The 25,666-nt window shown below is 32.9% G+C and overlaps 1 protein-coding gene across 1 annotated transcript; it reads left to right on the plus strand.

Moving 5' to 3' along the window:
- The first annotated feature begins 20,062 nt into the window (after nt 1-20,062).
- On the plus strand, nt 20,063-25,244 carry LOC131628484 (protein argonaute 4A-like). Its single transcript, XM_058899324.1, has 22 exons — nt 20,063-20,227; nt 20,354-20,556; nt 20,654-20,848; nt 21,040-21,176; nt 21,256-21,353; nt 21,430-21,521; nt 21,660-21,825; nt 21,902-22,018; nt 22,109-22,216; nt 22,293-22,355; nt 22,434-22,547; nt 22,629-22,809; nt 22,918-23,030; nt 23,136-23,273; nt 23,390-23,520; nt 23,665-23,727; nt 23,829-23,892; nt 23,979-24,093; nt 24,172-24,245; nt 24,687-24,781; nt 24,899-24,930; nt 25,081-25,244. The coding sequence occupies exons 1-22, from the start codon at nt 20,063-20,065 to the stop codon at nt 25,242-25,244; spliced, it is 2,628 nt and encodes an 875-aa protein (XP_058755307.1).
- Nucleotides 25,245-25,666: the final 422 nt, after the last annotated feature.

Below are 25,666 nucleotides of genomic sequence, written 5' to 3' on the forward strand. Positions count from 1 at the left end.
AAGACAAAGATTTAGTTCTGACACTTAATTTTGGATATCTTCTAGAGATAGTTCAGAAATGATCAAGACGAAGATTTAATTTTGACACTTAATTTTGGGTATCCTCCAAAGATAGTTCAGAGATAATCAAGACAGAGATTTAATTCTGATACTTAACAGTTCAGAGATAATCAAGATAGTTATTTAATTCTGACACTTAATTTTGGGTATCCTCCAAAAATAGTTCAGAGATAATCAAGATAGTTATTTAATTCTGACACTTAATTTTGGGTATCCTCCAAAGATAGTTCAGAGATAATCAAGATAGTTATTTAATTCTGACACTTAATTTTGGGTATCCTCCAAAAATAGTTCAGAGATAATCAAGATAGTTATTTAATTCTGACACTTAATTTTGGGTATCCTCCAAAGATAGTTCAGAGATAATCAAGATAGTTATTTAATTCTGACACTTAATTTTGGGTATCCTCCAAAAATAGTTCAGAGATAATCAAGATAGTTATTTAATTCTGACACTTAATTTTGGGTATCCTCCAAAGATAGTTCAGAGATAATCAAGATAGAGATTTAATTCTGATACTTAACAGTTCAAAGATAATCAAGATACTTATTAAATTCTGACACTTAATTTTGGGTATCCTCCAAAGATAATTCAGAGATAATCAAGATAGAGATTTAATTGTGACAATTATTTCGAAGATAGTTCAGAGATAATCAAGACGACGATTTAGTTCTGATACTTAGTTTCGAATATCCTCCATGGATAGATCAAAAGACTTAGATCTAAGTCAGTCTCCAATAAACTTTCTCTCAAGGCCTAGATAGCATCTTTAAGCCCATCTCCGACAAAAGTCCCTACTTCAGCTACGGGAAATTTCTTGGTATTCTAGTGTTCAATCATCTTCCACCTTCAGATACCGACTGGCATACAAACCACTCTACATCTTCAGGTTTAAGATAATTGAACAGGGGCAGCTGTCATACCCCAAAATTTGCCCATACCATTTCTCTTGTTCAAATTCAAAATCAAGGCACAATGTTCAAAGACATCCTCTCCTAAACAAGGCTCAGAGAATTAGGGTTTCGTTGTTCTGAAAGAAAATCAATGAACCAATGGCTCTAAGGCAATTCCCATATTTTTAATAATTTTATTTAATATTTGTTTGAATTTTATTTCAAATAAAGGACAAATAAATTAGATAAAAATATAAAATTATGGGTGAATTTATGGAGCTTTATTTCTAATGGCCCAAGTTAACACCCTAAGCATATCCATAGCCTCTAAGCCCAATCACATGCTCTCCTTTATTTATTTTTGGATTTAAGTAATTTAAATTCAATTTTAATTGAAATAAATATTGGAAAAATCATTGATTTTATGCTAAACCTGTGTTGGGATCAAATATTAAGAGTATTGGATTAAAGATCCGTGGCAAAAAGGATTAGAGAGAATTTTGGGCAAGATATTCCTTAAAACTAGCAACTTTCAATCAAGTTCCAAATCAAAGATTTAATTGAAAAAACAAAGATACTTGGATGGTTTCTCTGGCCCTAATTTGTTTCACTATAAAACCACAATCAAACCTGATCATAAAAGGGGGAGGATTTCGGCGGAGAGAACCAAAGTGAAGAACTCAGAATTTCAAGAAGAAAGAGAGGTCGAATTCAAGGTTGTAGGCGAATTCAAGAAGTCTTGGTGATTCAAACGTGCTCTTTGAACATCTCTGGAGCGATTCAAATCGTTTGCCAAGGCTTCCGCGCTCAGAAGCATCCATAATTTACCACGGTTTGCCTTTTCGTTTTTTCGCTTGGTTGTGTTCACATATGCATCATAAACAGATTTTGATTGTGGATTTGTGTTCAGGTTAATGATTAGTATGTTTCTGTACAATTAATTTAATTTTCTTTGAGGTTTGAACAATCCACCATGGTTAGGGTTTAGGAGCCCCAAATTGGGGAACCTAAGCTAGGGACCGAATTGACCCAAATTAAGGGTTCCATCGTATTCAGAAGATGATTTATATTTGAACCATATTTTCATAGGAAATTTATTTGATGTATTTGGTGAGCTTAATGTTGACAGGTTTTAGCTATAGTGAAAATCGCGGCTGAACAAAAGCTGAATCGTAGCAGATTTCAAAAATTTCCCAACGAAGAAGAAGATGGTGGCCGCGCGCGTTTTAGTTAAAATTAATTTTATTGGTTTTTATATATTTTTCACGTGAGGCTTATTTGAGAACGAAGATAAAGCGGCCTGGTGGTTGGCGTATGAATCTTAAGCGCTTGGCATGCAAGGGCATGGGTTCGAACCCTGCCTATTGCGTTATTTTTGAATTTATTTCTTAACATAACCTGCAGGTGGATCTGGTGCGCGCGTTCTCCCCTGGGCGCACGATACACCACCCCTATCCACCGTCAGATCTTGCCAATGATGGATCAATCGCTTCTCAGCATGTAATTCCACCATGGACATTCAAAGGCTGCCCACACAGAATCCCAGCTAAGTTTTGTTTATTTTTTTTTATATATAAACCTATTTTATTTGATTTTCTTATTTTTATTTTCTTAAACTACTATTATACATATTTTTATAAAATCAATTTTTATCTTGATAAAATTTCACCATAGAAAAATTATGATTATTTTATTTTTATCGGAAGCTCGATTCCTTTTTAGGATTTTATTTATGATTGTTGTTTTTTATATGAAATTTCAATATTGTTTTCAAATAAATTTCTTATCAGTTAAATAATTAGGATTACATCCAATAATTATTTAAGTGATACATTGACTCGAACTCTCGATTTTTCTCCATAACTTCGGTATTATTTCAATTAGTTTATTATTTTATTAACCATGTGTCATACCCCAAAATTTGCCCACACTTTTAAAAAATTCAAAATTATTTCAAAAATTGGATTTTTATAAAATATCGGGTTCATTTATATTTGACATTCTGAATTTTATAAATATTCGATTTAAAGTCTATTTTTAAAATATAATAGTTTACTCTTAAATTGTTATATTTTAATAAATAGCAAACTGTTGACCGATGCTTCATAAACTTTCAATTGGCTTTTTATTTTGAATAAATAATATAGCACAATTGGTAAGAAGTAAGGTGTGCAAGTATAGGGTCCCGGGTTCAAATCCCATGTTTGACATTTTTTTCCTTTATTTGTTACTAACTTTATTACTGTTTAAATTATTTTCAAAAAATTTCACAAAATTGTATTTTTCTACTATTTTTAATTAATTTTCGTATTTATTTAATTAGATATTTTTAAAATATTATTTTTTTCACTTTTTCTATTTTATTCACAAAAATATAAAAAAAATCATAAAATATTTAAAAATCCAAAAAAGAGAGTTTTTAAAGTCAAATTTGTTATTTTCAGCATATAATATTATATTATTAATTCTCAATCAATTTTAATCAAAGTTTTTATTATATTTGTTTTTTCCTTTTTTAATTTTAGGTCAAAATTGGTGCACTATAAAACTAACCCCAACCCTTATTCTCTATCCCGACTAACAATTCCACCAATTTTCTAACCCTATTCTAACCGGCATCACGTACAGTAAACAATCTTTTAACAAACCTTTCACACCACTACAAAACTCTAAACTCTGCTCAATTCTCCCCATTTTTTCTCTATTTTAATTTTAATTATTAAACCAATTTTTTTATTTTCAATTCATTTGTTGTTAAACTCTATGATGTCAAACTGACGTTTTTTTGGTTTATTATATTTCTCAGTGTGATGATGATGTTCATAACATGCTTTATTTATTTCTAACTTCTCTTTTTTTTTTATCGTAGACTGTTGTTTGTCCTATTCACTAACAAAGCGTTTCAATCAAATTCAACATGAAGCTGTAAATTCATTTTTTTTTAACAATTAACCATATATATATTTTCAATCACAAATCCAGATCTGGGAAACCATGATACTATATCTTGTTCTATTAAAATTACAATCTTTTGCAACATTTCAAATAGAAGCAAGATATAGCAGAGGACCGAATGACATAACATCAAGTTTCAGTCTTTTTCTTTGTTTTGCAGAGTAATAAAAAGGGAAAGATTCAAATTATTGTTGATTATGCAGTTTGTTGGTGTTTGCTTTTACTTTTGGTTTACAGGTTGATAAAGAAGAAGAATCTCTCCGGCGAAAACCGGTTCAGAACCACCCGATCCGACGCCGGCCACGCCTGAAGCAGAGCCACCGCGAGTAACACCGTCCGACAACCACAATCACATCGCGAAAGCCTCCGGACTGCCGCGAGATTCATTTAGCTACCGTCACCATTTCCGATCCGATAAGTGCTTTTTCCTCTATTTTGTGTTTATAATTTGTTATGTGTAAATTTGAAAAGGAATGGATCTCCTGGTTTTGTTAACAGAGAGAGGAAGAACATGATATTGTACCACCTCTCCTTGGTTTAAAAAAAAAAAGAAAATGATAAAAATATAAAAAAATAATAATAAGAGGATTCAGCCCTCACGTCACTAGCCACTCATTTTTTTAATTTTAGTTTTAGTTTTAATTTAATAAGTTATATTTTAATTAAGTTAGCTTAGATTTTTTAATTTAAATTATAATTAAGAAATATACAAAGCTAAAGTAATGCTTTTTTTAAAATATTTGGTTTAGTCTTAGTTAGTTTTTAATATATTTAAATTTAAACAACAAATATAACACCAAAAATATTTCATTTTTCTTAGTTTAATTTCTCACCTTATTAAAAACCCAAAAAAAATGTTATTCCTTTATTTTCTTCTTTAGATGGTTAGTTTTATATTTTTATTTTGATAATTGTATTTAATATTTACAAGTAATTTTTGTCATTTTATTCACGCATCATTGTATATATTTGTACTAACGCTCTGTTGATTTTTTGCGAGGTATTGTTATCAAGACATTGGACATAGACACTTGCAATTTTATTTTTATTTCTATTTGGGTTTGTAATTATTTTTTATCCCCATTTTGAGATATGTACTCCCCTCCCCGAAGCCATGTAATAGCGTAGGAACTTTACCTTTTCGCACCATATAAACTGCTATATAATTGTTAGATGTATGGTTAATAGGATTGTATGGCAAGATAATAACTGGACATAGATAACTAACTCAAGATAAATATTTGAATTAACACACTTGCACTCACTCACCCCTAGGGTACGCTCCTCTTTGGTTGCCTTACGAATAATGGTCGTGTCCCTCGAATGTAGAGGTATCTTAGCAAAACGATGACCCTCGAACAAAATCATCATAAAAGATCATAGTCCCACGATGTCCCTTAAGGTTGCTTTCGGTAAATGATCTCGTCCCTTGAAGAATGATGATAGTCCCGCTAAAATGCTAAGGTACCTCTACCTGTTGCCTTCAAACGACCTCGATGACCCTTCGATGACCCGCACGTCCAATAAAACAAGGATTTCCTACTTCTGTATAGTATGGATAATCCTGGGAATCGTAAAAAGCATAGAAAAAGACCAGTTAATTAGGGTAGTTCTCGTAACCTGCCTAGCTCAATAAAAACATCTTTTCAAAAACTTTTTCAAAGGCGAAGGCTACGCATTTACGCTAAAGTCCTTACGTCCCTTTTCAATTCAAAACAAACAAAACATGAGCTAAGCAAGTTAAGAGCCCGTAGATAACTACGGATGAAAAGGGTGCTTGCACCTTCCCTTTTCATAACTTACCCCCCGAGCCCGTTTTCTTTCAAAAAGGTCTTTTTCTGTACTTTTTACCTTTCCTAAAATTGGACAAAATAAAAGTCGGTGGCGACTCATGCTCACCGCAACATTGTTGCTTATAAAAATAAAAGTCAGTTCACCGTGTTACAGAACTGGCGACTCTGCTGGGGATTCTTTAAGAGGGGTTTACCTTAGGGCTTAGTTCATTATAATTGTTTTTAATTGTTTGTTTGTATGCTTTATTCTTAAAGGTTGTTTGGGATTGTTATTGTGTGAAAGATCCTACACCCGGATCTGAGTACCTTAGGTAAATGGCATGAGATCAAGGAGACTGCACAGCGTATACTGATGTGGTTGATCTGATGGCCATCGTTAGTGCGACACATTGGTTTGTCCTGGTGTTCCTTGGGATCCGACTCGAGGAAATGCTTGGCTACCACGTGGTGTCATTAAGCACTAATTCGCCCCTAGAACCTTAGTTGAACTAAACTTTGGCCTTTTAGAAAGTAGCGAGATGGCTGGCTTTGGTTCCGACTGAAGTTGGTTGATACTCGAAGCTACACTCATATGGACTGGACTTTCGGGACCTTTTCGGTTGGTGATTCGATCGCCGAACTGAAATAAGCGCCTTCGAGAAAGGTCAATGATATGAGCTCCCTAGAACCCGATCTTTATCTAGGACAGGTTGAACCAACTAAACTTCAGTGGGAGGGTACTTACCTTTGAACTTCATGCAAGCCTTTAAACCTAAGGCTACTTGTGTGACTTGTTTGTATTCATTATCTAACCGTTGGTTTTCTTGCAAGGTTTATTTATACCCTAATCGTTTGGTTTCCTTGCAGGATTTGTTCATACAGGTTTTGTGTGTAGGACTTACTTGTCCATATTACCTTATGCTTTTACCTAACATGCTGACTAACCTTTTTCAAGGATCTTAGGGATTCATAACACATACTTTCCAGGTACTATGGAAGGACTATCAAGAGCCTAAATTTATATCAAGGGGCAAGAGGATTTATTTTCCTCTAGCCAGATGCCTTCAAACTCAAGGGTACAATTCCTATCAAGGGGCAAGAGGATTTATTTTCCTCTAGCCACATGCCTTCAAACTCAAGGGTACAATTCCTATCAAGGGGCAAGAGGATTTATTTTCCTCTAGCCACATGCCTTTAAACTCAAGGGTAAAATTCCTATCAAGGGGCAAGAGGATTTATTTTCCTCTAGCCAAATGTCTTCAAACTCAAGGGTACAGTTCTTATCAAGGGGCAAGAGGATTTATTTTCCTTTAGCCACATGCTCTTAAGCTCAAAAGTACCATACCCTGAATCAGAGGCTATGACCCACTGGATATGGTGAGCCTGATTCTTAAAGAAGGACGTTCAGAGATGGAAGTCGTAGTTCTTCAACAAAGCTGCAACTACATTTCAATGTTGCAAATTGGGTTCCAAAAAGATCCTTGAAAACATTGCATATGCATTTGCATACATATCATTGCATAACAGGTTTCCAGACAACGAGCTTATCATTTTCTGCCTCAAATCCCTAAAGCTTGATACTTACAACTCCTTTGTGGCTTCGTCAGAATCTTCTTCTTAGAAGTAATCTGTAGTTCAGATACGAACACTTGGTTTGGTTTCCTCTCTGGGGCACTTGGTCAGTAGATCGATAATTGCCAACCAATCCGAGATAAGGTACAAGACTTGATTGATGCAAAGGCTATCATATTCACACTTGCAGGCCAAATTTGAAGTTCTCCTTCGACTCAATGGACCTTCTGAAGCAATAAGTCCATACGGAGAAAATCTCCTCAATGTTGGCAATTCGTAATTTCATGCATTTTCATGCGTAATCTTTCTTATTCTTGTTCAATACTGTTTATATGCAATACTTGTTTATTTTTGAACTATAATAATGATGCATTGAATATGTTTGTCTTGAAAAAATCCATTCGCTCTCGCTCTAATATGTTTTTATTTGCTTGTGATACCAAAATCTCAGTGATAAAGCATGATGACTCTGAAGGGAGAATGACGAACCTATAATACCTATAATCTCAAATGGTATGCTTTCGAGTAAAACCCTGTTGATGATGTACAGGCATTGATTCAGATCCCTAAACACTGGAGATATAAGGAAGTTAGTCCTTTGTCAATCCCTTTGAGCCTTGAAGTAGGAGTTTATTTTTCTATACGAGAAAACCCTCGCATTTAACCCAGGGGCAGGGTAGTGTTCAGTTAACCTGGTTGAGCATTCAAAATTCATCAGGAGCACGCATATAAGGATACAACAATGGTTATCCTTCAAAAGGTTGAGGAAAAGTCGAGACCGCAGTGGTCATCTCTCGCGCAATAAGAGGTCAAATATGACGATACAACAACGACTATCCCTCGTCGACCAAGAAATGAGGCAGTCACAATCTTTCCAACAAATCAAAGACGTCTCAGGATCATACGACTTGCTCAAAAAAAAAAAAAAAAAGAACGAATTAAAAAAAAAAAGAAAGAAAGCCCGCTAAGTCAATAACTTGAAAACAAATGACTAAGGCAAAAGTTAGGGCATCCCGCTGGACTTCAAACTCAGAATTCAAAAGAATTTGTCCAGGCAAAAGTTAGGGAAACAAAAAAGATCCTCAACAAAAGGGGCAAATTCGTGTGTCTATAAATTCAAGATCGTGTGATCAGACACCAATAATAAAAGGTAAGTGACTGCCATGTCCAAACACCTCATCAACTCCTCAATCGTACGTCTCAAGCTCCTCTTGAAGGATGAATGCTCGCGTCAAGTTAACTGAACTTAGGTTGGAGAACATCACGAAGGGGGTGGGCACCAATAAATTTTGAGCCTAAAAATCTTTTTTTAAAACCATGAACCTGGCCACGCTACAACCCTCAAAAGTCCTAATTGAAGCAGGGTTAATTTGAAAGCATACTGTAAAGGAGAATACGGTAAACCGACTCCTGGGAGTTTTGCTAAAACGTTTGAGTTGGTATCACACCATCTTTCACAAAAATCGATGTTTTGACATCCTTTCAAAAAAAAATTTTTTAAAAAAAAAAAAAAAAAACTTCAAGACAAACATGAACTTTGCATTAGAATTATGTTTCTCATAATAAACATTCTTTGCGTATGAACAAGTACTTGACACCAGGAAAGCTTCCATCATGAACTGCAGATGAAAATTTTAAGGGACAAGTTGTCTTCAGAACTCCGTTGAGTTCGAGCAAGAATATCTCAAATTCTGATCACCCTCAGGGGCACAAAAGCAGTTGGATACTCCATTGAGTAATCAGGTCAAGATTCGAAGAATCTCTCAGAAGTATTGAACAATCAGGGGCATTCACCCAAGCATAGTTGAAAATTACCTCCGACCCGGATTAATCGGGGGCATTGTTCCTAAACTCATGATACTGGGGCAAATTGCTTATAACAGCACAAATCTCAGGAAGCCCTCCCGACAGGCATGCTTTAGAAGTGCTTCGAAGAGTAGAAATATTTCCACGACTTACTGAGTTGGCTAAAACGCCAATATGTACAAGGGGCATGACATGTTATTGTCCAATTCATCTGGGGCAGTCAAGTCGAGATTCAAATAATCTCTCAAAGGCGCTGAACAGCCAGGGATTTATTTTTCTCGCAAAACACTGCTACAATTTGATGTCATCGTTAACAACATTTTGCATTCATGCATCATACATCTCATGGCATATGCATAACATTCTCATTCATTTAAAAAAAAACATACCATACATGCATCATGACATTTCATAAAACTAACTTTGTCTTTCAGGTCGACCAACCGGTCAAGCAAGTATCATCAACGAATCAAATACAGCCTAATGTATGGCACCTTATGATACAGCCTAATGTATGGCTCGCCTAATGTATGGCCTCTTCTGATATAGCCTAGTGTATGGCTCGCCTAATGTATGGCACCTTGTGATATAGCCTAATGTATGGCTCGCCTAATGTGTGGCACCTTCTGATACAGCCTAATGTAGGGCTCGCCTAATGTATGGTACCTTCAGATACAGCCTAATGTATGGCTCGCCTAATGTATGGCACCTTCTAATACAGTCTAATGTATGGCTCGCCTAATGTATGGCCTCTTCTGAAATAGCCTAATGTACGGCTTGCCTAATGTATGGCCTCTTCTGATATAGCCTAATGTATGGCTTCTCTCGACATCTCCTAATGGACGGCGCATTCTAGTATAGTCTAAATAGATGACTCATGTTGTTACAACCTGATGTACGGTTCCTTCTGTTATTCTCAACAAATGTCTAGTGCACGGTTCATCTTGACATCCTGGAAGCTTGACCCCCAGACATTCTGAAGACAGCGACATCAGATATACATTCCGGAAGCTTGAACCCCGGATGTTCTGAAATCTACGCCAGATATGTTCCGGAAGCTTGTACCCCGGATGTTCTGAATTCTACGCCAGAAACGTTCCGGAAGCATGAACCCCGGATGTTCTGAAAAAACTACGACAGACATGTTTCGGAAGCTTGAACCCCGAATGATCTGAATTCTCAACAGATATGTTCCGGAAGTTTGAACCCCGGATAATCTGAATTCCACGACAGAAACGTTCCGGAAGCATGAACCCCGAATGATCTGAATTCTCAACAGATATGTTCCGGAAGTTTGAACCCCGGATAATCTGAATTCCACGACAGAAACGTTCCGGAAGCATGAACCCCGGATGTTCTAAAAAACTACGGCAGATATGTTTCGGAAGCTTGAACCCCGAATGATCTGAATTCTACAACAGATATGTTCCGGAAGCTTGAACCCCGGATAATCTGAAATCTACGACAGAAACGTTCCGGAAGCATGAACCCCGGATGTTCTGAAATCTACGGCAGATATGTTTCGGAAGCTTGAACCCCGAATGATCTGAATTCTACAACAGATATGTTCCGGAAGCTTGAACCCCGGATAATCTGAAATCTACGACAGAAACGTTCCGGAAGCATGAACCCCGGATGTTCTGAAATCTACGGCAGATATGTTTCGGAAGCTTGAACCCCGAATGATCTGAATTCTACAACAGATATGTTCCGGAAGCTTGAACCCCGGATAATCTGAAATCTACGACAGAAACGTTCCGGAAGCATGAACCCCGGATGTTCTGAAATCTACGGCAGATATGTTTGATCAGTGCATTTTAATGCACATTCTTTCATATTTGTACTAAGCATTTCTATGTTTTTCTTTATTTATTTTTATGTTTTACAATGTTTTTATATTTCAGTTTATTTTTATCGTTATTTAATTTTCGTATTTTATTTTCAGCTTTGACAGCTTTCACTGAAACAATCATAACTGGAGTTCCAGGAATCCGATTGAGACGTTCTAATAATCGCCGGAAAGCTAAGAAAGAGAGCTACGACTTTTGTGTTGGAGTCAAAGTCAAATTCGGAGCGCATATTTTCCAGAATTTCGTTTGAAGCTGCAACATTAGTTTTATTTAGTTTTGGATCATTAGTTTATGGGCTTGGGTTATGTTTTTGACCCAGTTTGAGTTAGTAGAGAAGAAAACCTTATTTTGTTTTATAAGGGTTGGCAGCCGCTAGAATAGGAGAGACCTTTTTTTGCCACAAATTTTACTTTTGGTCTCATGATTAGAATGAAGAACTAATTCCTGAAGGCAAATCCTACTGCTTATGGATTCCATTGCTTTGAGGTTATTCTAATACTAATTTAAATTCGATTTCTGTTCAATTCTTTTCTATGAAATCATTTGCTTAATTTGATTACAATTGTTTGCTTAATTCGATTGTTGTTCATAGGATAGAATTGATTAAATTCGATTGTATGCATGTTCCTAAATTTAATTGCGTGTTACTCGTTAACTCGTCATATTCTTAACCGTTTGCTTAATTCGGTAAACAGGAACATAACTCGTATGATTTTGATAAGCGCTTGTCTGATTAATCTCATAATCGAATAGGATCGAAGCCGTTTAGGAATTGGTGTTATTATAACCGATGATAAGTCGGAACCCGAATCAGTAGGATTAGCCGTTTAGCTTATTTTGATAATCACTTATTTTACTCTATTTTATAAGTTAATTCTGAAATCATAAACCCCCCCAATTTCATTTATATTAGTTAGTAACGAAACAAGAATCCTTGTGAGAACGATATCCGAGTTGTCGTTACCGTTACACTATATTTTCAAAATACTCGTTTTTGATCCGTGCGCGACAGCGGATCAATGTTCCGGAAGCTTGAACCCCGGATGATCTGAACTCTACGCCAGAAACGTTCCGGAAGCATGAACCCCGGATGTTCTGAAATCTACGCCAGATATGTTTTGGAAGCCTGAACCCCGAATGATCTGAAATCTACGACAGATATGTTCCGGAAGCTTGAACCCCGGATGATCTGAACTCTACGCCAGAAACGTTCCGGAAGCATGAACCCCGGATGTTCTGAAATCTACGCCAGATATGTTTCGGAAGCTTGAACCCCGAATGATCTGAATTCTGTGTTAGATGTCTCGGAAGCTCGAACCCCGAACATCTATGAATCTCTATCCCAGATATACGTTTGGAAGCTTGAACCCCAAACAGTCTGAAGGTCTATCATATACACACCTCGGGAAGCATGACCCCCCATTCAGCTAGATGGCATCTTTAAGCCCATCTCCAGAACACTTGGATGGCATCTTCAAGCCCATCTTCGACAAAGGTCCCTACTTCAGCTAGGGCAAATTTATGGGTATTCTAGTGTTCAATCCTCTTCTACCCTCAGATCCCGACAGGCATACATGCCAGTCTACATCTTCAGATATAAGAAGATTGAACAGGGGCAGCTGTCATACCCCAAAATTTGCCCACACTTTTAAAAAATTCAAAATTATTTCAAAAATTGGATTTTTATAAAATATCGGGTTCATTTATATTTGACATTCTGAATTTTATAAATATTCGATTTAAAGTCTATTTTTAAAATATAATAGTTTACTCTTAAATTGTTATATTTTAATAAATAGCAAACTGTTGACCGATGCTTCATAAACTTTCAATTGGCTTTTTATTTTGAATAAATAATATAGCACAATTGGTAAGAAGTAAGGTGTGCAAGTATAGGGTCCCGGGTTCAAATCCCATGTTTGACATTTTTTTCCTTTATTTGTTACTAACTTTATTACTGTTTAAATTATTTTCAAAAAATTTCACAAAATTGTATTTTTCTACTATTTTTAATTAATTTTCGTATTTATTTAATTAGATATTTTTAAAATATTATTTTTTTCACTTTTTCTATTTTATTCACAAAAATATAAAAAAAATCATAAAATATTTAAAAATCCAAAAAAGAGAGTTTTTAAAGTCAAATTTGTTATTTTCAGCATATAATATTATATTATTAATTCTCAATCAATTTTAATCAAAGTTTTTATTATATTTGTTTTTTCCTTTTTTAATTTTAGGTCAAAATTGGTGCACTATAAAACTAACCCCAACCCTTATTCTCTATCCCGACTAACAATTCCACCAATTTTCTAACCCTATTCTAACCGGCATCACGTACAGTAAACAATCTTTTAACAAACCTTTCACACCACTACAAAACTCTAAACTCTGCTCAATTCTCCCCATTTTTTCTCTATTTTAATTTTAATTATTAAACCAATTTTTTTATTTTCAATTCATTTGTTGTTAAACTCTATGATGTCAAACTGACGTTTTTTTGGTTTATTATATTTCTCAGTGTGATGATGATGTTCATAACATGCTTTATTTATTTCTAACTTCTCTTTTTTTTTTATCGTAGACTGTTGTTTGTCCTATTCACTAACAAAGCGTTTCAATCAAATTCAACATGAAGCTGTAAATTCATTTTTTTTTAACAATTAACCATATATATATTTTCAATCACAAATCCAGATCTGGGAAACCATGATACTATATCTTGTTCTATTAAAATTACAATCTTTTGCAACATTTCAAATAGAAGCAAGATATAGCAGAGGACCGAATGACATAACATCAAGTTTCAGTCTTTTTCTTTGTTTTGCAGAGTAATAAAAAGGGAAAGATTCAAATTATTGTTGATTATGCAGTTTGTTGGTGTTTGCTTTTACTTTTGGTTTACAGGTTGATAAAGAAGAAGAATCTCTCCGGCGAAAACCGGTTCAGAACCACCCGATCCGACGCCGGCCACGCCTGAAGCAGAGCCACCGCGAGTAACACCGTCCGACAACCACAATCACATCGCGAAAGCCTCCGGACTGCCGCGAGATTCATTTAGCTACCGTCACCATTTCCGATCCGATAAGTGCTTTTTCCTCTATTTTGTGTTTATAATTTGTTATGTGTAAATTTGAAAAGGAATGGATCTCCTGGTTTTGTTAACAGAGAGAGGAAGAACATGATATTGTACCACCTCTCCTTGGTTTAAAAAAAAAAAGAAAATGATAAAAATATAAAAAAATAATAATAAGAGGATTCAGCCCTCACGTCACTAGCCACTCATTTTTTTAATTTTATTTTTAGTTTTAATTTAATAAGTTATATTTTAATTAAGTTAGCTTAGATTTTTTAATTTAAATTATAATTAAGAAATATACAAAGCTAAAGTAATGCTTTTTTTAAAATATTTGGTTTAGTCTTAGTTAGTTTTTAATATATTTAAATTTAAACAACAAATATAACACCAAAAATATTTCATTTTTCTTAGTTTAATTTCTCACCTTATTAAAAACCCAAAAAAAATGTTATTCCTTTATTTTCTTCTTTAGATGGTTAGTTTTATATTTTTATTTTGATAATTGTATTTAATATTTACAAGTAATTTTTGTCATTTTATTCACGCATCATTGTATATATTTGTACTAACGCTCTGTTGATTTTTTGCGAGGTATTGTTATCAAGACATTGGACATAGACACTTGCAATTTTATTTTTATTTCTATTTGGGTTTGTAATTATTTTTTATCCCCATTTTGAGATATGTACTCCCCTCCCCGAAGCCATGTAATAGCGTAGGAACTTTACCTTTTCGCACCATATAAACTGCTATATAATTGTTAGATGTATGGTTAATAGGATTGTATGGCAAGATAATAACTGGACATAGATAACTAACTCAAGATAAATATTTGAATTAACACACTTGCACTCACTCACCCCTAGGGTACGCTCCTCTTTGGTTGCCTTACGAATAATGGTCGTGTCCCTCGAATGTAGAGGTATCTTAGCAAAACGATGACCCTCGAACAAAATCATCATAAAAGATCATAGTCCCACGATGTCCCTTAAGGTTGCTTTCGGTAAATGATCTCGTCCCTTGAAGAATAATGATAGTCCCGCTAAAATGCTAAGGTACCTCTACCTGTTGCCTTCAAACGACCTCGATGACCCTTCGATGACCCGCACGTCCAATAAAACAAGGATTTCCTACTTCTGTATAGTATGGATAATCCTGGGAATCGTAAAAAGCATAGAAAAAGACCAGTTAATTAGGGTAGTTCTCGTAACCTGCCTAGCTCAATAAAAACATCTTTTCAAAAACTTTTTCAAAGGCGAAGGCTACGCATTTACGCTAAAGTCCTTACGTCCCTTTTCAATTCAAAACAAACAAAACATGAGCTAAGCAAGTTAAGAGCCCGTAGATAACTACGGATGAAAAGGGTGCTTGCACCTTCCCTTTCCATAACTTACCCCCCGAGCCCGTTTTCTTTCAAAAAGGTCTTTTTCTGTACTTTTTACCTTTCCTAAAATTGGACAAAATAAAAGTCGGTGGCGACTCATGCTCACCGCAACATTGTTGCTTATAAAAATAAAAGTCAGTTCACCGTGTTACACCATGGTTAACTTGTGTCCTAATCAGAGTTTACGAAGATCGTGCCTACACTGAAAAATATTTCTTTTTTCTGTGCCTTTGCCTTTTCAGGGTTGACTTTTCAAGTACCTTCCGACTACGCGCCACGTCAAAGAATGAAGCTAAGTTCTAATTTCTTCTTATTTAATATTTTTCGCCTATTATTTTGTTTTAATTAGGGTTTGACTGCCCCCGTCAATGAAATCCCTCTACACTCACTTCCTCTTATTTCTCTATGCAATTATCAGATGGTCAGAGTCAATGCTTCAATCTACCTCCAATTCTCAACCTTCATCAATCGAAGCTAAGTTTCTTTTACCCTTTTTCTGTAATGTTATGTTTATATTTTAGGGTTAACCCTAGTTGCCTCTGAACAAATAATACACTCACTCTCTTCTGTTTATTCTTTCCTTTTCAATTTTCAGGGTTTGTTGACCGCCAAGGTTACAGTGTTGGTAACCCTAAACCCTAACCTTAATATTTTATGCTTTATTATTACTTATGTCAAACCCTATTAAGGGATCCGCTGGTTACAATTTCCTTCCCCCGTATTTGTGTGATTATATTATTTAAATTGCGTGGTTAGTAATTTAGGGAGTGCAATCTTGAACTGAATTAGAGCCATTTAATTATAAGATAATATATTCTGAATTGAATCACGTGATTGGTGCACACACGCACTCTTTTGGGGTAACCTCTCTGTTGCCTTGTTGCCTGTTGCCTTGTTGCCTGTTGCCTGTTGCCTGTTGCCTGTTGCCTGTTGCCGGTTGCCTGTTGCCTGTTGCCTGTTGCCTGTTACCGGTTGCCTGTTGCCTGTTGCCTGTTGCCTGTTGCCTGTTGCCTTGTGTTATTTTGCAGAATAGCCAGTCCCTCGAATACGAGGATACCTTAGCCAGTTGCCTCGATTAAGATCATGGTCCCTAATGATGCTGCCTTCGATATGCATGATCTCGACCCTCGGAAGTTGCCTACGGAAAAGGCTGAGGTATCCTCTGGTTGCCTACGAATAAGGCTGTTCTGGTCTTTCCCTTTGACTACCTGCCTCCCTATGGTATGGGTCAGTCTTATGGCGAAGGATATTTCGATGACCCGTTTACCTCCAAACGAAAGGCTTCCTGCCCTCTTATGGCAAGGACTGACCCTTTCATTCTGAAAGGCTAAAAAGAGACCTATCATCTGAGTTTAAGGTAATTGCCCCTAATTGCCTTGCCATGCTCTATTTTCTATATTCTTTCTCAAGATTCTTCAAAAACTGGCTACGCTCATTTACGAGCTAAAGTCCATTTTTTTTCCTCTTTCATCTACATTTTCTGAAAACGAGCAAGCAAAGCAATTAAGAGCCCATGGAAAACCATGGATGCAAAGGGTGCCTTACACCTTCCCTTTGCATAAATTACCCCCCGAACTTAGATTTCTTTAAAAGGTTTTTTTCTGTTTCTTTTAGCCTTTCTGAATTTGTTTGGATAAAATAAAAGTCGGTGGCGACTCATGCTTAACCGCGACATTTCGATTATAAAAAGTCAGTTCACCGTATTACACATTGTTACCATTGTATTGCTCAGCAGAGCCAGATGTAGATGCAGCTGGATTTGTTGGAATTTCACCAGCCATCTTTTACTGAAGCGTTTTTCTCTTCCTGAATCTTTTCTAAACACGGTTAAGTGCTTGCACCTTAGAACTAGGCTCTGATACCAATTGAAGGATAGAAAAACACTTAGAAAGGGGGGGTTTGAATAAGTGTGGTCTAAAAACTTGAACGATAAAAACAATATGCACAGTTATTTTTATCCTGGTTCGTTGTTAACTAAACTACTCCAGTCCACCCCCACGGAGTGATTTACCTCACCTGAGGATTTAATCCACTAATCTCAACAGATTACAATGGTTTTCCACTTAGTCCGCGACTAAGTCTTCTAGAGTATCCTGATCACAACCTGATCACTCCAGGAACAAATGCTTAGACACAAGCTAAGACTTTCTTAGAGTATCCTGACCACCACGTGATCACTCTAATTACACTGCTTAGACACAAGCTAAGACTTCCCAGAGTATCCTGATCAACACTTGATCACTCTAGTTACTTACAAATTAATGTAATCAAATAAGAGTTTTACAATGCTTCTTAAAAGCTATAATCACAACAGTGATATTTCTCTTAACGTTTAAGCTTAATCTCACTAATATATTACAACAGCAATGTAGTGAGCTTTGATGAAGATGAAGTTTCTGAGCTTTGAATTGAACAGCGTTTCAGCAAGTTAATATTCACAGAATTTGGTTCAGAGTTGTTAACCTTGCTTCTCATCAGAACTTCATATTTATAGGCGCTTGAGAAGATGACCGTTGGGCGCATTTAATGCTTTGCGTGTTCCGTACAGCTTTGCTTTTAATGTTTCACGCTTTTGTCAACTACCTCGAGCCTTGTTCACGCTGTGTCTACTGACGTTGCCTTTAATAGCTTCCAACGTTCCTTTTGTCAGTCAGCGTAGCCTGCCACCTGTACTTTCTTCTGATCTGATGTTTGAATAAAATATTTGAATATCATCAGAGTCAAACAACTTGGTGCATAGCATCTTCTTGTCTTCTGACCTTGAAGTGCTTCTGAGCGTGATACCATGAGAACTTCAATGCTTCTGCTTCTGATCTCAAGTTCTTCTGATGCTTTCATAGACCCATGTTCTGATTCTGCCTTGACCATCTTCTGATGTCTTGTCAGACCATGTTCTGATGTTGCATGCTGAACCTTCTGAGACAAAGCTTCTGAGCGCTGATTTGTGCATACTCTTTATATATTTCCTGAAATGGAAATTGCAATGTATTAGAGTACCACATTATCTCACACAAAATTCATATCCTTGTTATCATCAAAACTAAGAATATTGATCAGAACAAATCTTGTTCTAACATACTTTACGTATAAACTATATATATGTGTTTGGATTTTTTTTCCTTTGTTCGTCTGTTGATGCTGTGAGAAAATATTAGCACATTGTCTATTGAAAATATAAGACTACGTGTTTATTCTTAATGCTTTAAATATTAAGTGATTGTACTAAATTCATAACTTTTGTTTGAAAATCTTCTTTAAAATACAATTTTCATGATATATTATTAACAAACCACCACTCTATATTTATTATGATGTTTTTATTAACTAACCACTACTATAACTTTTTCATGATATTTTTATTAACTAACCACCACTCATGAGAATAACATCTCTCATGTTTGCTTCATTTTATTTTCTAAAAACCATTTTTATGTGAATGTGAGTATTACCTTCCTTCTTGAAGAAATATTTGATTTTTCTCTTATATAAGATATATGCTAATGATTTTAGTGTTCCATTAACTACTTTATCAACTTTTACTTTTCTTTAATTTTCTTATGCTAGGTATTTTTATATATTTTTCTTTTATAATTTTTCACTTTTTCTTTTCTTCAAATACATTTATTTAGGGTGTTTATCTTTTTATTGATTGAATTACAATTTTGATCCACTTTATCTCATTCATAGAAATAGTCTACTTATTTAAAATTTAAACAATTTTGATTTTCTCTTATATTTTTGCAATTAAAATTAATTATATCTCTATTTTTAAATGATATGTCACTTATGAAATGTGATAAATATTCATATAAGTTTTCTTATTAGAACTTTAAAGATAAAAATATAAGATACACGTCATTAAAAAATGGACACATAAAGCAAAAATATAAGATAAAAACAAAACAAAAAAATCTTTGTAGAATATTAAAAATTAAAATATCTGTTTCACATCATTTAAAAAATAAACATGTAATTATTTTTCAAAGAAAAATATGAAAGGGAAACCAAAACTGTTTAAATTTAAAATAGATGAACTAATTTCATGAATGAATTAAAATAGGAAGAACAAAACTATAACTAAGTTATCTTTGTTTTAACTAATCGTGTTGTGCATTATTTATTTTGCTTTAAGTTATTTTTCAATGTGTATGTTCATTTTATCTATATATCTATATATATATATATATATATATATATATATATATATATATATATATATATATATATATCTATATATATATATATATATATATATATATATATATATATATATATATATATATATATATATATATATATATATATATATATATATATAATTTGCTAATATTAATTTTTTTATGGTACCTTTTAATGTATGTATATTTTTTGCTGGTTTAATACTTCATTTGAATTGACATATATATTTATATTTTTTTTTTGTCTATTTTGTTATATTTTTTCAATTTTTTAATTCACTTTAGTTTTTTTAGGACTATACATTTTTATAGTTTGGAATTTTTTTAGTTGTTCACATATAACACATGTATTTTAAAATATGTTGGAGTTGGTAAAACAATTCATTTATATGTAATATGTTGTCCAAGAAATCTATCTATTTTTTCATTTCTCATTAAGTTAGTGTTTACTTGCTTTTTAATAATAAACATAGTAATATTTTCATCTTCATTCATATAGCATAGTCTAAGAAATGGAATTCGCGTTTACAATTAAGTCAACCAGCCAAACTACAAATTTGAAACGTCTACCTATGGCTAGGAGAGATTTTGGATCCAAAGGAAACAAGATGCAACTCTTAACTAACCATTTTAAAATCGACTTAACTAAGAATGAAGGTTACTTATATCATTATAATGTATGTTTTTTCATGTTTAAATTTTATCTTGTTTTCTATTTGGATGCATGTTCTTTTCAAACTCAAATAAATAGAATGCATATTCATACTTTGTAATATTATAAATAATCAAACATTATTTGTTAGATTATTTTGCGTTATCAAGATGGAAAACCTGTTGAAGCGAAAAGTGTGGGGAGAAAAGTCATGGACAAACTTCGTAAAACATACGATGTACTAAGAAGTCAAAATTTTGCATATGATGGTGAGAAAAATTTATTCACTCTTGATTCTCTACATCATACTAGACAAGATTTTATTGTTGTGTTAGATGAAGTTTCATCAATAAGGTAATTATCACTAGTTTTATTTAAAAAATGTGAGTGCTTTTATACTTTTCTACTAAGTCACAAATTGATCAACTAGGATGACATAATTATTTTTTAGGGTTGGAAATTACCCCGATGCAACCAAAAGAATGAGGTTTCAGTCTCAGTCCAAAACTTTTAAGGTTGAGATTAGTCATGTAAGAAAAATCTCATTACAAGAAATTGGAAATGCATTACGAGGTCACAAATCAGAGCATTACCAAGATGTATTAAATGTTTTGGGTGTTATATTGAGGCAAAATGCAACAAAAGAGTATGTCTAAATAAATAAAAACTTCTATAATTTATTTTTGTCATTCTATCTTTGAAATTAACAAATTATAGATGGTTATAATATGTGTGATTTATATATCCTATCTCAAATAGTTAAAGAATATGATTGTTATTGTTGTTTAATTCATTGCTTGAAGTCATGTTTGTTTATCTAAACTACTTTTCTTCTAGGGGATGTCTCTGCATTCGCCAGTCATATTTTCATGACAATCCAAAGAATATAACTAACTTTGATGGTGGTATTCAATATTGTCGTGGTTTCCATTCAAGCTTTAGGGCCACGCAAATGGGTTTGTCTCTTAATGTTGGTAAGTTGTTAAGGAAAAATGTTTTAAAAAATTGTTTCTCTCTTACTATGATTGATTTCTTTTTACTCTTTTATCAAAGATGTGTCAGCTACATTACTTATAAAGCCCGGTCCTGTAGTGGATTTCCTACTCCATAACCAAAACATTCAGCAACCAAAGTGGATTGATTGGAGCAAGGTTATATTGCTACTCTATAAATATTGGTATTTTTGTGTTTATGTATTGTGACTGTTTAATTCATTATTAAATTTAGGCAAAAAGAATGCTTAAAAATATTAGAGTTAAAGTTAATAATAGAGAGTACAAAATCATTGGACTAAGTGATATGTCATGCAAAACACAAAAGTAAGTTTTTATATACTTTATACTCTTAAATTTAGTATCAACAAAATATAATATTAGATGAATATTTTATTTTCTCCATTTTTTCATGCTAATTAAATATTTTTAATACCAATGAGAATCGTTATTTATGTTTTACAGGTTTTTAATTAAAAAAGAAAATGATGTTAATGGTGAAGCACAATTAAAGGAAATTACAATTTATGAATACTATAAACGCCACAAAAATATCGAACTTCACTATTCTATTGATATGCCATGTATTAATGTTGGCAAACCAAAAAAACCAATTTATTTTCCTATGGAGGTAATAAAATTAATTTTAATTATTTAAATAAGGTTATCCTATAAAGAGAAATAGCAATAAGTTATTATTTTTGCAGTTATGTACATTGGTTTCATTGCAACGATATACTAAGGTATTGTCCAACAAGCAAAGGACTCAATTGATGTTAGAGTCAAGAAATAGTCCTCATGAAAGGAAAGAAGCTTTGTTATATGTTAGTGAACTTAAACATGATTATATAAATCTATTTTACTTTTAAATGAATGATATATGTAGTTTTAAATGATTATTAGTGTTCTTGCAGTCTTTAAGAAGTCGTAGATATGATGACGAGCCTATGCTTCGCTCTTTTGGGATTTCTATTAAACCTTGTTTTACTCAAGTTAATGGTCGCGTTTTGCAAGCTCCAACAGTATGTGTTATCATGTTATATTTCTTTTATATTTTATTTTAACTTATGACTCTTAAATCATTATTTCTTTCTACAGCTTGTTGTTGGAAAAGGACATGTATTTTGTCCTCAAAATGGAAGCTGGAATTTTAATGATAAGGTTGCAATATTTTAGTTAATATTATTTCACTTGAATAGATAAATTTTTGTTTTTCTAATAGTAAGCATCATATATCAGGAATTAGTTGAACCCGTGAAGATTAAGCGTTGGGCAATTGTAAATTTTTCATCACAATGTGATATAGAACATTTATGTAATATGATTAAAAAATATTCTAAAATGAAAGGAATGGTAAGATTTAAAAAAAAGTGAAAAATACATTTAATTTGATGTTTACTCCACATGTGTTTTAAGTTTTATTTACTTTTGCAGTTATTTGATTCTCCGTTCCATATATTTGAGGAGAGTGAGCGTCATAGGAGTGAGTCACCATCTTCTAGAGTTTCTGCAATGTATGAAATAATAAAATCCAAGCTACCTGGACCCCCTACACATCCTCCTGCTCAACTTCTTTTGTGTATTCTTCCAGTTAAAAAGAATTGCGAGATTTATGGTATGAGTCATCAAACTTCAATTACCTAGTTCATTTTTCATTATTTTTTCATTATTAAATTATTAAATCCTAATGTTAATAAATAATAATAAAATATGTAATATATAGGTCCTTGGAAAAAGAGATGTCTTGTTGATGAAGGGATTGCAACTCAATGCATTGCTCCGACAAAAATTAATGATAATTATATTACTAATGTACTATTAAAAATCAATGCAAAGGTATATATAAAAAATATATGACAATATTGTCTCTTGTAAACATATATTGAATATAATTTTTCTTACATGCATATGTTTTATTTGTGATTCAATTCTTTCATGCAGCTTGGTGGGATGAATTTTCTTTTGTTATCCGAAATTGAGCGTTCCATACCATTATTTTCTAACATACCTACATTGGTTATTGGAATGGATGTTTCACATGGATCTCCATATCAATTAAATGTACCATCAGTTGTTGCGGTATGGTATAACTTTGCATCTTCATTTTACTATTAACATGTATAAATCATAGGTGAATAATTTTGAGCTTATATTTTTCAATAAATGTTTATACTTACATATGATTTAATATTCAGGTAGTTAGCTCAAGATATTGGCCTCAAATATCTCGTTATAAAGCTACAGTTCGTAGTCAGTCATCGAAAGTAGAGATGATTCAGTCTCTATTCGAGCCTGTTTCAGATACCAAGGATGATGGTATCATCAGGTTTGTATTTTATAATGAGTGTGATCAATTCAACAAACTAAAAATTATAGGGTGTTACAATATTCTTATAAATTATCAATATTTAATAAAAAAAAAAAAATTTATCAATATTGTATTGATTTGTCTCATTGTTTCACTCTATAGTGAGGTTCTTAAGGACTTTTATGCAACTTCAGGAACAAAGCCTCAACAAATTATAATTTTCAGGTTTTCTGACATGGACTTTTTATATATATTGTAATTTTTATAAGGAAGGCGTGATTTGACAAGTAGTATCTTAACTATTGGTGTCATATATTTTATTTTAGGGATGGAGTGAGTGAATCACAATTCAACCAGATCCTCAACTTTGAATTGGATGAAATCATAAAGGTATATGTTTCACAATGTAATTTTAAGCCTTAATATTAAAATTACATGAATAAAATAGTTGGATTTCATTTAAATTAAATGTGTAGGCATGCAAGCATTTTGATGAAAGTTGGTGTCCAAAGTTTACTTTGATTGTTGCTCAAAAGAATCATCACACTAGGTTCTTCAAAGTCAATGCTCCTCAAGAAAATGTTTTACCAGGTTTATTATAAAAACTGAATTAATTAAGCAAAAAATGTAGTTAATATATAACATAATCACATGTTTATTTATGTGTAGGAACCGTTATTGATAACACTGTATGTCATCCTAAAAATAATGATTTTTACATGTGTGCACATGCTGGAAAAATTGTAAGTATCATTGTCAAAATAGAGTTTTAACTGATTTTTAAGCAATTTTTCCGCATAGCTATATATTAACCCAATATTAAGACTTTAGAATTTTATATTTTTAAGGACTAGGTTTATTCACATATACGTAATAGAATAAAATTATGTCTTAAAATTATTTACATATAACTTAAAATTGGATTTCAAGCAACAAAATATATTCACTAAGATGATCAAATAATTATAATCTATCACTTAATATAAAATTATAGAATTATCAAAATCAGTTGTGAAGCTTGATAATGTTTGGGAAATAATTTGTGATTTTACACTTGATCAATTAATTACTTTTATAAAAACTAAATACACATTTTTATGAGTAAGTGGTATTAAGATTTAGGAAAACATAATGATTTGAATTCATTATTTTTAATGTGGCTATTATTCCTCTTTTTAAAATAGGGTACAAGTCGTCCTACTCATTACCATGTTTTATATGATGAAATTGGATTCTCATCGGATAATTTGCAGGAATTTGTGCATTCTTTATGTTATGTGTAAGTAGTCAACTTACTTTTATAAACAAAAACTTAAGACTCACCTGATAAATAATCTTCATTACTCTTTAGCAAGTTATTGAATTTTAAAACAAACAATTATTTTAATTTTTATAGGTATCAAAGAAGCACAAATGCCATATCTATAGGTATAATTTCCACTAACTTCCACTTATCTTTTTCATTCCCATCATATAATTTATGTTTCCAAAACTACTATTTACTAAATATTGAATTATTATTTTTATGTGTATTATATATTAACACGTTTGTTTTAAAATATCTATAAATGACTGCAGTTGCACCAATTTATTATGCTCATGTAGCAGCGGCTCAGATATCACAATTTATAAAATTTGATGAATCCGAAACCCAAAAGAAATTCAGTGTATCCGGTATATCTCAAGTTCTCGAGTTACCACGTCTTCATGAACGAGTCATGAATACTATGTTTTTTTGCTGATGTCTTTTTTTTATTTTTATTTTTACAAAATATGAAACAACTTTGGCCCTTTAATCGTTAAAGTAATTAATTTATAATAAAAATTATAATTAATTTATATTAAATGCTATTAGTTGTCTTTGTAACAAATGTATTTATAAGTCACATACAACGAGTTATATATTTTCTTTGGGGACTACATGTAATCCTTCTATAGGTTTAAAATGAGAATATTAATTTTCTCACAAAATTAAGTCATTTGAAGTGTTATTGAATTTAGATTCCTTAAACAAAGTCAGAAGTTGAATCTTGGGGATGGAAAAACGGGGCTACAAGAAGAGACTACACTAAGAATAATTAGTTTGATTTCTAGATAAATATTAATTAGCCAAAAATAAATAGATACTTACGAAAATAAATCCCACAAACATTTCGCATATAAT

The sequence above is a fragment of the Vicia villosa genome, unplaced genomic scaffold (assembly GCF_029867415.1).
Source record: "Vicia villosa cultivar HV-30 ecotype Madison, WI unplaced genomic scaffold, Vvil1.0 ctg.000456F_1_1, whole genome shotgun sequence".
NCBI classification, from domain to species: domain Eukaryota; kingdom Viridiplantae; phylum Streptophyta; class Magnoliopsida; order Fabales; family Fabaceae; genus Vicia; species Vicia villosa.